General features: G+C 35.7%; 1 protein-coding gene across 1 annotated transcript in view; it reads left to right on the top strand.

The window, feature by feature from the left end:
• LOC107733503 (actin filament-associated protein 1-like 1) overlaps nucleotides 1-16,981 on the top strand; it is a 27,079-nt gene that overhangs the window by 3,790 nt on the left and 6,308 nt on the right. Inside the window, exons 2-8 of the mRNA XM_016545147.1 lie at nucleotides 14,403-14,528; nucleotides 14,804-14,887; nucleotides 15,118-15,206; nucleotides 15,840-15,948; nucleotides 16,029-16,127; nucleotides 16,208-16,419; nucleotides 16,510-16,689. Coding sequence (XP_016400633.1) covers nucleotides 14,403-14,528; nucleotides 14,804-14,887; nucleotides 15,118-15,206; nucleotides 15,840-15,948; nucleotides 16,029-16,127; nucleotides 16,208-16,419; nucleotides 16,510-16,689 — 899 coding nt within the window. The remainder of the gene's footprint in view (nucleotides 1-14,402; nucleotides 14,529-14,803; nucleotides 14,888-15,117; nucleotides 15,207-15,839; nucleotides 15,949-16,028; nucleotides 16,128-16,207; nucleotides 16,420-16,509; nucleotides 16,690-16,981) is intronic.

Here is a 16,981-nt window from a genome sequence, read left to right as displayed (position 1 = left end):
GCCGGAATGAGAGTATAGTTCCTAGCCATATCGGCCTAGAAAATTGCAACTTTTCATTTTCCGTCGGTCTTAGCATGATGTAACTACAGAAGAGTCAAGTTTTAAATAAGAAAAATATAGAAACTCTTTGGTCATTTTCGAGCGAGATGCTAACGATCTAATCAGATTCAAAGATCTATGCTAAGCTACAGCTAAAAGTGCTACCGCCAGACCCGGAGATCGGCTGAATGGATTCGAAAACGGTAAAACTGTTTAACTCTAGGGGAGTTGGAAAATGAGCCTTGTGTTCCTTTAATAAATAGACTTAAAATTCACCTTTTTAAAATCAAAAGGCTGCTTATATTGACTACAAATTGTTCTTCTCATTTCTTTTGTTTACCTCAAAATGATTTGTTAAAGGCCCAAATGAATATGTCTAATGTAAGGAAAACTGTTTATCAAGAATAATAACAGTAAACTCCTGTTATATTAATACACCTTCTCATTATATTGAAAAAACAAGACCTTTCTCACAAATTGTGACAAATTGTGCATTACTGCTATAAAATATTACCTTGTGTTCCTTTAATAAATAGACTTAAAATTCACCTTTTTAAAATCAAAAGGCTGCTTATATTGACTACAAATTGTTCTTCTCATTTCTTTTGTTTACCTCAAAATGATTTGTTAAAGGCCCAAATGAATATGTCTAATGTAAGGAAAACTGTTTATCAAGAATAATAACAGTAAACTCCTGTTATATTAATACACCTTCTCATTATATTGAAAAAACAAGACCTTTCTCACAAATTGTGACAAATTGTGCATTACTGCTATAAAATATTAAAAAAAAATCTCATCCTCTCATCCTGTATTCTCCATTTCCCTCACTTTCCACTGAGCCAGCTATCAGCTCCTTCATCCTGCTGTTCTGAGCTGGTTGAAGGCCAGTTCAGCATGATATGGCTATGATCTGAAAGAAGACTTCCTTGCCCCTCATGCAGGAAATCCGTTTGAGAATGTGTTCAACTCTGAGTTTGTTTGCATGGATGCCAGGAAAAAACAGCCCATCAGCTACTTGTTGCTGTTTTTAGTTATGGGGGGGATTTTGGAAATGCCCATTTAAGTGTTTGCTCGCTTCTTGTTACGAGCATTAGTGGTGAACCTTACACCTTTAAACTTTGTGAAAACTGTAGGGTCTGTGTGCTCTAACCCTTTGAATTATTGGTGATTTGTTATATGCTACTGCAAAAGTTTGGGGTCAGTAATTTTTACATTTAAAAAAATTTTTTTTTTTTTAAATTTTATATTTTATTATTATTTATTTTTAAATATTTTTATTGAAGTCTCTTGTACTACAAGGCTGCATTTAACTGATCAGAAATACAGTAAAAAAAGTATAGTATTGTGAATTATTATTATTACAATTTACAAAAGCGTTTGTATTTTAATACAATTTAATGTGTAATTTATTCCTGTAATGCAAAGCTGAAATTTCAGCATCATTACTCCAGTCATCAGTGTCACATGATCCTTCAGAAATCATTCTAATAGGCTGATTTGCTTCTCTAGAATCATTTGTTGAAAGCGGTTGTGCTGATTGATATTTTTATGTAAACGTTATGAATGTTTTTATTGTCACTTGATCAATTGAAATGCATCCTTTCTGGGAATTCTTTTTTTAACGATCTTACTGACCCCAAACTTTTGAACAGTCCTGTAAGACCATGCCATTTTTATTAAATTAATGCCCCCCCCCCAATTGATATTTAATTCACTGATTGATTGATTAACAGCAATTCTAGCCATGACAATATGCTTAATTCCTTTGATGCAAGACTTCATGCAGTCTGTGAAAGGTGGGAGTGGGGGGGGTCCTTATGCACATGGCTTACATCTATAAATACCCATGGCCAAAGAGACAAAGGCTTCTCTCTTCTGCAGCTTGTGAGCCTGATGGGTCCGCACAGGCCTGACACTGTCTCTCACTCCAGCATTTCTCGGCCCAAGCGCAGCCGTCAAGGGCAGCTCTTGTCTATAGAGAAATCACACAGAGTTATTACGATACACAGGGGCCGGAAAGGTCCTTGTGTGCGACCCTGTAGGCCCTTCCACACTCGTGTCCTCAAAGAGTAGAAATCAAAGGCAGTCATCACAGGGGCTTGCTGTGGATGACCAATGTATTAACCCCTTAATGAAAGAAGGTCAGATGCTGAGGCCTGGGATAAAGCTAGAAGAGCTTTTCCTAATCAACCTTCCTCAATCCCATTAGTCATGCAAAGTAACAGCCAAGATATGGGAAGGAGCAGTAATTATAACTGAATGATAAGAATTTCAAGAAAGATTTGCATTTATGTTTTAGCTTTCTGGGTCTTTCTAAACATGTCTCAACTGTTTTTTGTCTATACATCGAAAGTCCAAAACAACATCAGACTCCATTGAATTTGATTGTGTGGACATAAAAACACTTTTTCAGAATGACTTCTCGTGTGTTCCACAGTAGAAAGAAAATCATACATATTTGGAGCAAAATAATGGACAGAAATGATGACAGTATATACATTTTTGGGTGAACTGTCCCTTTAAGAAAAAAGTAATCATCAGTGATTGAAGGATACTTTCAAACTGTCCAATCTTCCACCTGCTAGATCAGTGTTGTGATTAACTAAAATTAAAACTAAAACTATTTAAAACATTGTAAATTGAAATAAAGATGAAAAAATAACAAATAAAAATTAGATGGAAAAACCTTTAGATTTTTGATGGAAATTTTGCATTGGCAACATTTAAATAAATAAGTATAAGCTGATGTACTTAAATTACTAGACCTAAAACTGATTAAAAAATAACTTAAGGCTAAATAGAAAAATGCCAAAAGCACATAACAAAATTGCTAACACTGAAATGAAAATAAAAGATTTTACAGCTGGGGTTGTTATTGTGTATAATGTACAAATTCAACTCTCATGACTTATGTCTTATGACTGCAGTGCAGAAACAGAGAAGATTGGAAAAGATATAGCAACAGGCTGCTCTGCTTTTCACTATAAATCCCACCTGATAATGAGCTGACACTTCTCTTGATTTGGCATTGTCGTATTCATTTTGATGTTTTGATGTACTTATATGGGCTTACATTTCTGCCACAATTCTGCGCGCTTATGCATTAACTTTGCAGTTTCTAGTATTGTATTAGTTTTGAATATTTCTCATGGGCATTTAATAATTTTTGCTTTCAGTCTGAGTTAAATCTCTTTTTTTGGGCTCATTTTATCTGTAAAAGAAATTCTGCTTAATAATTATGCACACCTGAATATAAGACATTTTTCACTTCAGCCTTCAGCCTTCATGAATAATTATATATCAATTATAAATTATTAAATACAAGATTAATAGTAGTTATAATTATTGGTAAAATGTGCTTGGAAAAAATATGATCAGAATATCAACTTGCATAATAATTATGCATGCACTGTATTTGTCCTCTTATGCTGTCGAGGTAATGCAAGAAATGTTGTGATTGGTTGTCAAGGCAGCCAATCAGAATTTAGCAGCCTCGGTCTCTGATTGGCTGGAATTATGGCACATTGTAACGCTGGGTTGTGTTGAGCACGCCAGCTGTTGGCATTTAGCGAGCACAGAGGGGGGGCATCAGGTGAGCAAGCTAGTGAAAGTTGCACGCGCAAAAGAGAAGGTCTGCACACATCCAAAAACTTGATTTCTGTGCGCTCGAAAGACTTTTTTCTTTGCGAAACGAACATTTTCTCCACAAACTCAGATCGCGCGCATGCAAAATGCACTTTTGTGCGCTCAAAATATGATCTTTCGCGCGCAGAATTGTGGCAGAAATGTAAGCCCATATACTTTGTGCTTGATGAGCAGGTTAGTGTTAGTGTCTCTTGACTGCTGTTCATTTTCTGACTGGTTGCAGAGTATCATAATGCAACTGCATAATACTTGGTTGCAAATCTCGAAGAGACATTCAATCCTCCAAATTTGTTATGTGAGAGAAAGTGCGAGTTCGAATGCCAATGAATAAAACTGTCATCCCTGTGGTTTACAGAATCTGAAATGTTAGCATTATCCTCCAACCAGAAAACATCTCTTGGGGTGGAAAGACATTTAGGACTTTAAATGAAACATATCACATTTCAGTGGTTGCACAGTGCATGAAGTAAACAATCATAAAACTTGTATATAAACGATCACATCCTCTCACATTTACAGACTATTGCATATGGACTCATTGCGCTAATCTGACAACCTGAGAACAAACAGCATGAGACTAAGACAGGACACAGAGTAATCCACAGCCACGCGCCGGCGGACGACACTGTGTGTAGGTGACACTGTTTATCAGCGGGAGCTTCTGTGTTAATCCTGCTGATGAAGATTGAATGTTGCTGCGCTGCTATTGAGATTTGGAGAAGCCTGATAAACGTTCTGTTAGACGCAGAGAGAGTCTGCCCTATCTATCTATCTATCTATCTATCTACCTACCTACCTACCTACCTATCTGTCTGTCTGACTGTATATGTAACTGTATGTCTCTCTGTCTGTCTGTCTGTCTGTCTGTCTGCCCTATCTATCTATCTATCTATCTATCTACCTACCTACCTACCTACCTATCTGTCTGTCTGACTGTATATGTAACTGTATGTCTCTCTGTCTGTCTGTCTGTCTGTCTGTCTTTTTAACATTCTGTGATTCTCTCTCTTCATAACATAAAACACTTCTCAACAAACATTGTCTGTCTGTCTGTCTGTCTGTCTGTCTGTCTGTCTGTCTGTCTATCTATCTATCTGTCTGTCTGTCTGTCTGTCTGTCTGCCCTATCTATCTATCTATCTATCTATCTATCTACCTACCTACCTACCTACCTATCTGTCTGTCTGACTGTATATGTAACTGTATGTCTCTCTGTCTGTCTGTCTGTCTGTCTGTCTGTTTTTTTAACATTATGTGATTCTCTCTCTTCATAACATAAAACACTTCTCAACAAACATTGTTTTCTGGTTAAAAACTGCAGTTGATACATTTCTTTGAATTGGAATTTAATTCTAAATGGTACACAACCTCATTCAGCATGTGTTCAGACAACCACAATGTACAGCAACTTGTTGCTGGAGGATTTTTTCCCAAGCTCATTAAGCCATCAATAACCATGTTGTCATCCTCAAAGCCTTCATCCCTTCCCTTTCAATTATGTGGCCTGTTGTTCCTCTGTAATTGACCCCACCCAGCGAGCTGTCATCCACTAAAATATTGAGCATTAAATTATAGCCATCTCGCACTTATTTCCATGTGGCCTCCATGTGACCTTGACTGGTGTTCATCAAAGCTGCCTTTATGTATCGGCCCTGCTTGTGCGTCCTGTATAGCTATGGCACGTGACATCCACCCACCCTGAATCAGACAGCTGATAAGCTTTTTTAAGGATTGTGTGGTCGCGGTATTCTGCATATGAAGCTTGTAGGATCTGAACCCTCATTCCTCACTGATACAAGAGAAACCCAGCATGGTGCTCCAGATGGGAGGGTCCGGAGCTGAGAGAGAGCGTGCTAGTTAACGGAGGACTGATGGTATGTCATTTTTGGGGGGGTGTGGAGGAGAGGAATAGGAAGCAGAAGGTTAGGGATGATAGAAACTGCTGTCGTCAGCCTAGACAGGAAGCTACAGCTGCAGGACATATCCCCTTACCCACAATGCCCTTGCCTCAAGACCGCACAGCTGCTTTCCCTAGATTTTGTTTGGTAAGTGTTAGTGTATTTGTGATTGTGTTCAGTGTTGTATTTGGGTGAATGAATGTTTGCACTGCATTTTTGAATACTATGTGCTGCATTGTCCTCTTTTCCTCAAAGGTGATGTCATCGAGTAATTTTGGACCTCACAATGCCACATTGTCTAGCTACTTTGCCGAGCCACTCAATGAAGGTTCATTTGTAATGTGCCCAGTCTATACAAAGCAAGTTTTGTTTTTTTTCAATTTTTTGTTTGAATGTGAATTGCTGTATTGTGGATTCCCAAGATAAAAAAGCAACTTGGTTGTTTGATCTGTAGGTTGACAGATACTGTTTTTTTTTAGGATTCTGATTATAATATTACAATTATAACTGAATTGAAACAATAAAACAAATTATTAAAATATTAAAATTTACTACTATAAATGAAATAAGAGTATATTTAAATCGTGTGTATGCATGTTTTATCTATTTTAATCATTTAAAATTTTTCTATTTAATTTCATATTTTAATTTCAAATTTTCATATTAATAGTAATTATATAACATGAATTACAAAAGATAATATATAAAAATTTAATAATAATGAATTATTATTATTATTAATCTAATCAGAATATATATATATATATATATATATATATATATACACACACATACATACACACACGTTTTATATATAACTATGTATTATATATAATACATAATACATATTATGTACATTAATACATATTATATACATATAATAGTTAATTCTAAATAATCTAATAATTAATAATAATAATAATAGATAAATAATTAGATTTTTTTATTTTAATACATTTATTTATATTTATTTATATTTGTAATAATTTATCATTTAAAAAAATAATTGAAAATCATTAAAAAATGTAAGTTTAAAAAAAAAAAAAAATTTAATTAAATAATAACATGAATAGTTATTAATTATCTTTAAGATGTTTTGTGAACTATAGTCCCATTCGTTTACTTGATATTTAATAGGTATTTATGTAGAACTGTTAAGCTTAAAATGCTGTGCGTTTCTCACCTGACAAAGTAAAAAGTTATTTATATACATAATTATAATGAATTTATGTGAATGACATTTGAATATGAATTATTTCTATCTGAAAAGTTGTGTAATGGCAGTGTTGGATTTTATAACAAATTACTGATTAGAAAAGTGTTCAAGCTAAAAAACTGGCTAGAAACTGGTCTGCTCTAGTTGGATCACTTAATCTTCTTCATTACATGCGTATATGACTTATAAAAGTGCTGATGAGGGAAGTCTTTATTTTCAGCTGGTCTGTCTTTTGTCACTTTTAACTTAAATACAATGTGTCTTTGGTTTGTGAGAGCCAGCAGACAGCACAGACACATTAAAAGAGCCACTGAAGCAGTTAGACGGGGTTCAAAAGCCTCACATTCCCACACATTACACACGAGATGCACGGCAGCAAAAACAGGCGAGCCTTCAGAATAGCTGTAACTGAGCTGACTGTGCTTAGTTCCACAAACTTGACCCAGTTTCTAGAGAGAAACATGGCCAGCAGAAGACACAGAGGCACAGAGGGTGTTGTGTGGGAACTTGAGTTGCTCGGAAAAGGGACGGGTCGCTCCCTCGCCCGTGTCAGCGAGTGCACACCCAGACAATGGCCCTCTGGAGAGCTGCGGTCCTGGAGTTGTGATTGCGCCGCTCTCAGTACAATAACAGAGTCATCCTACTCTCTGCTCGCGGAGTTTCCGCCTCCTACTCTTCTTCCGCCCCTCTCTTTTTCTTGTTTCCCCTAACGGACACACACACATTCACGTTTCCTGCTCTCTGAGAGAGAGGAAAACTCTTAGGAGGAGTTTACTGGCCATTAAGCAAACTCAGTGAAAGACAACTGAAAGATAGCTTATCATTGGCTGTGTGATTTAGAGTGATGCCTTTTGGAGATCTTGCACTCTTTAAGATTTGAAAGTGAAATTTAGTTTGTTTTGGATTTGAGGAAGAAGGATCACAAATTTACTAATGTTTAATAGGGGTGGGCGATATAACTAAAATCTTAAATCACAGTATGTGTAATTTTATTTCACAGTAACAATATATTTCACAATACAGTTATTTTTGCTTTAAATAAACATACACTAGTATATACAATTTAGTAAAAATAAGGCATACAATACACTTTATTTTTACTAAATAAAACAGACAAAAATAATAGAAATAGAAATAAAAATTCTACATTGTATAAAGTAATCAAATGTATAAAACACTGCCTATTCTTCACTGTGTAAATTAAATATATATTTCTTCGTATTAAAGTTACAAAAGTGATTTAGTCAAGAGCAGTGAGAGATTTTCTCTCTTCTGTTGTTTGATTAACATGAATGACAGACAGCAGGAATATTAGACTGCTGTCACTTTAAGAGCTGCCTGGATCCAGTATACTGTTACATGTTTTCTTTCTCAGCCGTTTGCAAAACAAAAATAACAACTTTATTCCACATTTTCATCTCTACTGCGTCACGTGTGGAATGCGTCACTTAAATTGTGTTCCGAAGATGAACGAAGGTCTTACGGGTTTGGAACAACAGGAGGGTGAGTAATTAATGACAGAATTTTCATTTATGGGTGAACTAACCCTTTAAGACCTAAATTACTGTGTTTACAAGAATACTTGCTAAGACAGGCATTTTGACACATACAAGTGTGTGTATTTAACCGTTTAAGGCCTGATGAGCTGCAAATATAACTCTCTCTATGAGCATTGTCTTCACATGCGTGCGCCTCTTTGACAACACTCAGAAACAGTCTCTCTAACAGCGCGTGCATATAGTGAAATAAGTTTTTTTTTGCTGCTGATTGCATTCCAACAGCTTAAAATCACTTGTTTTTAAAGAACAAAACGTGTGCAAACAATACGTTTTCATGACCACGTAGCATAGCAACATCATGTGAGCATGTAACCGTGATAGAGACGATAGTCCAAAATCTCTACCAGGTGACAAAGATTAATCGGGGAAAAAATAATCGACCAACTAATCGATTATCAAAATAATCGTTAGTTGCAGCCCTACAAATTTCTACCGGTTAATCATGTCTACCGGTATATCGCCCACCCCTGCGTTTAATATGGAAGTTAATTACTCAGAAAAAGTTCCCATTGTAGCTTCAACTGTAAAAAAACCAAAAAGAATTTGTGAAAAATTGTAAAAAGTATTTAAAATGTATTTCTATTTTTAAAATGTACATTTTTAATCAATTTTACAGTTTATATTTTTTTTAGCTATAGACTGTAGAGAGTAATGTGGTGGACGGCGAAGAGAGAAAATGAGAGTGAGTGAGAGAGGGTTGATCCAGTGCAGACATCCCCACAGGAATCACACCAATAAGGATGAACTGAGAGAGTAAAGAGCTCACAAAAATCCTCCTCAGCACATCACAGCTCAGTTTTGGTTTTGTCTGAAAATGGTGGGTTTCTCATCTCGTTTAGCCGTTGAGACCGGTGAGCAAATAATTGGTTTGCTTTCTTTATCTCTGTCAGCTCTGTGTTTGTGCTCTGCTGACAGAACTGCAAAGGTGTTTGGAAATCTGCATTGTGAATTATATGGTTTCTCCTTTGTTGTCAAACAACCAGGAAGGTTCCAGTCCTATAGAGTAATATTATATTTCATTGATTGAACCACTTAATCTTTTGAAATGCATGTTTTAAATAATATGCACTTAGATGTTTATTCGGGAATATATGTTTTAATTTATCTAGAATTATCAGATTTGTGGACTTTCGTTGTTGTTGTTGTTTTAAAACTGATTAGACTTACTATGATTGGAATTTTTGTACATAGATGATGCAGATGAGTTTAGTTGTGTCCCAAATGAAGCGCTATACACTATGCACTTATTCTATGTACTTATTATTAGTGCTGTCAAACGATTAATCGCGATTAATCGCATCCAAAATAAAAGTTTTTGTTTACATAATATATGTGTGTGTACTGTGTATATTTATTATGTATATATAAATACACACACATGCATGTATATATTTAAGAAAAATATGTTACGTTTATATATTAAATATATTTTTATATGATATAATTTATATGAATATCAATATATACATGTAAACACATATAAATATTTTCAAAATATATGCTGTATGTGTGTGTCTTTATATATGCATAATAAATATACACAGTACACAAACATATATTATGTAAACAAAAACTTTTATTTTGGATGCGATTAATCGCGATTAATCGTTTGACAGCACTACTTATTATATAAGGTTATTTTATCATCCAACATCAGAGTCTTCCACACTTTTTTTCAGGAACTTAATTGCATCATCTGGACATTTGAAATACACTTTTTCTTGCTGCAGTGCGAACACACTAATCACACTAAAAACGGCATAGAATTGTGCATAAGTATGCAAATTGGGATGCAGCTTTTGTTTCTTCATCAGAACAGATTTGGATAAATTTAGCATTACATCACTTGCTCACCAAAGGATCCTCTGCAGTGAATGGGTGCCGTCAGAATGAGAGTCCAAACAGCTGATAAAAACATCACTATAATCCACAATCAATTAAAGTCTTGTAAAGTGAAAAGCAGCATGTTTGTTAGAAATAAATCCATCATTTAATTCAGAGGATCCATTGGTGTTCTCCAGATGAAGAAACAAACTCATCTACATCTTGGATGTCCTGAGTGTGAGTCAATTGTCAGCAAATTTTCATTTTTGGGTGAAATATAGTATTCCTTAAAAATGGCACAACACAAAGTCACCTAGTAATAGAAATCAGTGGTGTTATTTTCAGTTTTATTTCAGCCCCGAAATAAATGAACGTTTCCACGACATTCTAATTTATTGAGATGCACCTGTACATTTGTGGCCTCATACCACTGTTTATCTTGTATCATCTTACACAGGATAGTTTTTTTTGTTAAAGAGCACATTTTTACAGCCCTCTAAGTAAATATGCTGACACAAGTTCTCTTACATTCTTCACTGTTTCATTGATCCTCACTCTACAATTTATAAGTAACGAGTAATGCTAAAATGTAATATTTAATGTAGACTATATTGTTTAATATTTAGCCTAATTATTACTAAGCAGCTTTTAACTGCACTATTTTCAGTTACTATTTATATTATCATTAATATGTTTAACATGGACTCTGTTACATGTACTGTAGGTCGCACATTTGCATACCAAGAAATATTAAATGAACAGGATGATCCTCAAAATAGAAGTGCACGCTCAGAAAAGATCCTTTATTTTGAATTCCCCCTGTTTGCTTAGCGGTTTGCGACCTCTGCTTCAAAGCAGTGTTTGTTTTCAGAGCGGTGAGGGTCTAGAAAAGAAAGATCATGAGCTATGCAACAGGTTTTTTGATCTGGTCCAGACAGATAGAAAAAAAACTCTGTCAGGGCAAATGCGAAAGGTCACATATTGCAGTAATTACTTGTGGCCAAGAATAATAATTCCTAGATCAGCAAAGCTAAATGTGTGGCAGGTAGCCTTGAAAAGAGGCTTTTCTTTTCCCATCCCTCTCTTTTGAGCAGAGTCCGGGTGTGGTGTGAAGTGCTTACATGTGTTTCTGTATGAAAGAAATGAGTTGTCAGGTACTTACCACTGCTTTCTATTCCCTAGCATGAAAGATGTGTGACTCTGATCTCTTTAATCTGTTTCCCAGCTAACAGGGAACGTTCTTAGAACTTTGGCTAATGTTCTGGCAAAGTTTTCTTAAAGTTATTAACAAACTTCTTCCAGTTATGTTAATAGAACCTTTGTTCAAAGTTATCTGGTCTTTAATAACGTTCTCAGAACGTTAACTCAAAAACATTTATTTTTAGATTGTTAACTTTTTTTGAACATTTTAGTTGGATGATCATCTAATGTTTTTTTTATTTTTTATATTACTAATTAGTTTCAGAAGGTTCAGTGAACATTCAAAAAGTAACAGTAGGGCGATTAGAAAGATACATTCATCATTCTCAAAGTGCAATCAAATGGAATCAGTGTCATATGATTATATCAGAGAGTGAGCCTCGTGTATGTCACAGTTTACTGAAACTGCTTCAGGTGACTTCGATTGAACTGGGTTTCCCAGAATGCAACTGGCAAGAGAAGACTGAGAGTAAGCAGATGTATCATGAGCAGTGGTGTAGTCTAGTTTTTTGTAGTGTCATACTCACCGTCCCACAGCGACACCCCATAAGCACCACCACACTCACTAATTCATACAATATGCATCTATGTAACTGAGCATTCTGAAAGACTGCTTATGTGATATCAACATGTCAATTTATTATAAGCAACAGAAGACTTTAACAGCCAATGACATTTACAGCTGGGGAGACTGGACTGATTTCTTACTGTTTAGTGTTAATCATTTAACTCAGCCAGTTACATTTATCTTAAGAATATGGTCCCTGGAGAATAGGTTTTATCAGTTGGCAATTTTCAATGCACATTTAAGAGTGCCTGTTTTTAAATTCCCTAGCCTGACTTTCAGTCCACAACGTTGGTCATGAGTTCTAATCTCTCTCATCATCTGAAACAAGGAGATATAAACATTGTATTAGGTTTATCTGCTGTAGACACACGCATACACAGTATGTGTGTTATCTCTCCCCTTCTCTCGCATTCACTGATCCACCACACTAACGTTACTTAAGTTATTAGCTATGTTGCATTGAGAAAGCCAACATACTGTTATACTATTTAAACTGATTCTTCTTCTTCTGAGACCAATAATTTTCAACTGTACTGTATATCCTTCTAGGGCTTTAAAGCTACAGGCACCAAACTCATCAGAGACATTGGACCTGATCTGTAGTTTGTTTCTATATCTTTTCTAGCTGATAAGACAAAGTTTTCTATAAATAATTATCAAAAATCAAAGATGTCCCATAGACTTGCATTGGCTGAGCAAAAATGCCGTCTAGAGGACAACTGCAGTTCACTAGAGGGTGCCACAGGGTAAGAAATCTTTCAACTCCCTTCATTTACTTTCGTTTTCAGACAGTTAAATTTACAAATAATTGCATACTTTTCCTTTATGCCGCCAAGCAAAGCTAACATATTTGATCATGACCATGTCAGGTAGTGACTATCTGATGTCCAGAGGCCAGTGTGAAAGATGTTCGGTACAGTTGACTGATCTGTCACTGCTCCGATGGGGCCACTGGTGCGTCCTCACGAAACGTAATCATTTGCATGTTTTTTAAGCACATTCAAGCGATCCGTGTCAACTGCTGCAGCTGAAGCAGCAGCAGCTTCAGGGGCAGGCTTACGAAAACACCGAAAGTGTTTGAGTTTGCTTTCGTTTCATATCTCCTTTAGTGATTCACACTGAGCTGCTTGCGCAATAGCACTGGTCATCAACAGAAACACGGTGTGATTTTCAAGAAGTAGGTGCTTCGCAACATGGACGGGGTGAATTTATGAATGAACATGTGAAAGTTCTGTTACAAAACAATGTTGTTACGTATCCTCGTGCTTTTTTAAGTGGGCATACGGAAATCCCTCACCTTTCCTAGTGGGTATACGGCGTATACCTGCGTATCACGTAGACTACACCACTGATCATGAGGATAAAAAACTGAAATTGACTGCCAACAAGCAGTGAACAATTATTTACTCACTTTGAACATAAAAATGTATTGAAAATAACAAGAAGTCATTTTAAAATTAGCACAGAAATAGCTAATTTTAGAAAAATACAGGTTATATCTGGCTATGATAACTGCCAGGAGTGAACTTATATACTCTTTTTACAAATAAAATATTGAAATAATTAAACTATTTTAAATAATTACATTATTTTTAAACTTACATTATAAATAAAGATTTTTAAATAATTCATATTATTTTCCTTTTTCAACCCTCCGTTTTTTTTGTCCTTTTTGGAATTGTTATTGCATATTATCAAGCTGACATTTTATTTATAATAAGTTCTCATAACATTATAAAAATTACGTTTTTTCAGAGTCTCTTAGACCCCAAAGAGAACATAAGTATTAAAACACCAGTAAATGTCAACCAGCATTTTAAAACCAGCATCTAACTATATTTTTCAGGGCCAGAAATTCAAGCTACTTTTCCTCGGGTTTCCTTCCAAATATGAATAATGAGATATGTCCGCACCTACAGACAACCATTATAAATGCTGGTGCATTGTTGACTAGCTCTATATACGTGAATGCTTATCCCAGGACATTCTAAAAATGTTGTTTCTCTTTAGGGGGTTTCTTGTTTCCTGTGTTTGTTAGGCCATTCATAACAGTGCAGCTATTGTTCACCATGCACAGATTTGGAAGAGCACTACCATAAGAAATCAATTCAGGTCATACCCCTGTCTTTGCTTGTTTATTGCATTAAACCTTCAGGATATCATGTTTGGCATTTTGGCAAGGTTTCCTCAACAAACAGCCAAAGAAATCAGATGTCCAACAGCTGAGGCTTGCTTCATGACAGGACTTTAAAAAGGTCAAATGAGCTGAATGGAAATGCCCAGTTACACGATTAGAAAATAAATAAAAGTTAATATAAAAGTTGCTTAAGTATTTAGATCATCTGATGTATATAAATGCAACAGGGCCCAAAAGTCTAGTGATTTTCCCATGCAATCTTCTGCAAACATGTTTCTGATCCCTGATCCTGTCCTTGTCTTGAATCTCTGCAGGTATGGAGCACCTGGTGAAGGAGCTGAGTTTGCTTCTCAAGCTGCTGGAGAACGAGAGCGTGAGTTCAGCCACGGCAGAGAAGATGAGTGTGGTCAGAAACTTGGTCAAACAGCTGCAGCCATCCGGTGAGATTGAGCAGCAAATACATAACAGCTGAGCAGAAACGCTTGGCCAAGGCCCCGCTGAAGAGATCCACACATTCATAATTATAGCAACGTCAAAGTATTTCAGACAGCACAGTTACTCTGAGCCTAAAAATGTTACTCCAAAAAAATATAGGAATAAAGTGTATGTTATGATTGACATTCTGTTTTGTATTTCATGTAAGAATTTATGTATGAAGGGTAAATCACATTTGTAATATTGCAAATTAATTCAATTATGTTTGTTTATTTCATAGTGAATGGATCTGACTTTATATACATGAACACGTCTCTCTATGGAAATGGTACCAGCTTTGTTGAATCATTGTTTGAAGAATTTGGTGAGTTTATTGCTGTGTTTACTCAGTTCATTAGTGCAAATCATTCCCATTTTTTCTGAATTTAGTTTTGCGAAACAATGCCTAAAACGTTGTTATACATAAATACTTGTAGTAGGTGCTGCTAAAAATAGCAGAAAGAATGGCAGCTTTGTTTGCGTTATAATCATATTTCCAGGATGTCATATGAATTGCATGTGTCGTGATTGTTCAGTTTTGATGTTTGTTCTCAGACTGTGACCTGCAGGATCTCAGGGACTCGCCCGAAGAGATGAAAGATGTGGAGCAAGACGAGGCATCCAAGCACCCGCCCACAAAATCGGTACAAGAATATATATGAAATACAAAAACAAAAAAAAAAGAGTAATTTTATTCAGCGAGGATGCATTCAATTGATCAAAAGGGACAGTAAAGACATTTGCAATGTTACAAACGATTTCTATTTCAAATAAATGCTAAATGCTTTTAATTGTTCTGTTCATCAAAGAATCCTGAATCCTGAAATGTATCACAGTTTCCACAAAGATATTAAGCAGCATAACTGGTTTCAACATTGATAATAATAAGAAATGTTTCTTGAATATCGAATGATGATTTGTGAAGGCTCATGTGACGCTGAAGACTATAGTCATGGCTTGCTGAAATAAATGACATTTTAACATATATTCAAATAAAAAAATTATAATAATATTTCACAACTCTTGTTACTGTATTTTTGATCAAACAAATGCAATCTTTAAAATGCAAGTGTTAAAAAATCGTACTGACCAAAACGTTTGAGCACTAGTCTACGGCAGCTAAAATAAATATGAAAATAAATTCACTTTTTACAGTCAATGTATGCAAATGAGAGTAATTAAAATGATAATAGTCTTTTAGACAGCAAAAACCTTTTATTTTATTTTAAAGCATGCAACTTTGAATTTATTAATAATTGTTTTTGGTTTTTTTCCAGAGTCCCACAGACACACCTCCCCTTCCTACCACACCTCCTCCTGATGATTACTATGAAGAAGCCGTCCCGCTCGGAATGGGCACAACGCCCCAGTATATAACTACTCGCAGTAAGTGCAAACACATTCAAGCCTAAGAAGGCACAATAACAGCCATTTATGAAACCTAACACAGTGTGCTTATTTATCAGGTAACTCCAGCCCTCCAGACTCAATAGAGGATGCTTATTATGAAGATGCTGACAACAATTACCCAACAACTCGACTGAACGGGGCCAGCAAAAACTCCTGTAAGGAACCTGTGCTGTTTGTTATGCTTGTGCCTATCAAAATGTGCTAGATTAGTTTTAATATCTGTTGATGTCAACAGACAATGATTCAGATGCACTCAGCAGTTCTTATGAGTCCTACGATGAAGAGGATGAGGAAGCTAAAGGCAGAGAGAGGGCACACCAGTGGCCTACAGAGGAGAGTCCAGATGGTCAAATGAAAGACTGCCGCAAATGTGCATTCCTGCTTCGCAAGAAACGCTTCGGTCAATGGGCTAAGCAGCTAACAATAATTCGCGAGAACAGACTTCAGGTGAATCGCACTGGAACTGTTAAAAAAAGGGAGACAATCTAACATCTGGTCAATTCGGCAAGCTCTAAACATAGAATTTGTTCTCCACAGTGCTTCAAGAATCCCAAAGATCGTTCTCCACACGTTGACCTCCCCCTGAATCTCTGCAATGTCATCTACGTGCCTAAAGATGGACGCCGCAAGAAGCACGAGCTTCGTTTCTCCATGCCGGGGGGAGAGGCGCTAGTGCTGGCTGTACAGAGCAAAGAACAGGCCGAGAGCTGGCTCAAGGTGCTTCATCACAATATATGACATAATATAACGGCTATTTGCAAACTAAAACAAGTTGAAATTATTTTATGTGAGAAGAAAGAGATGAAAGTCATGCACAATTATGAACTTGGAAATATCAGAAATGTAAAAATAGTGATTTCCAGTCCTCAAATTTTTTTTATAGTGAATGTAATGCTCAACAGTGTTATTTTAGTATTGTTTATATACTATTATAGCATTTATTAATATTTTATTTAGCTTTTATTTATATATTTTCAGCTTTCATTTTAATTTTAGTTGCTTTTGTCCT

This window comes from Sinocyclocheilus rhinocerous, unplaced genomic scaffold (genome assembly GCF_001515625.1).
Source record: "Sinocyclocheilus rhinocerous isolate Xijiao unplaced genomic scaffold, SAMN03320098_v1.1 scaffold69, whole genome shotgun sequence".
Lineage (NCBI taxonomy): Eukaryota > Metazoa > Chordata > Actinopteri > Cypriniformes > Cyprinidae > Sinocyclocheilus > Sinocyclocheilus rhinocerous.
Note: the sequence above shows the minus strand (reverse complement) of the source record. Positions and strands in the feature narration are given on the sequence as shown.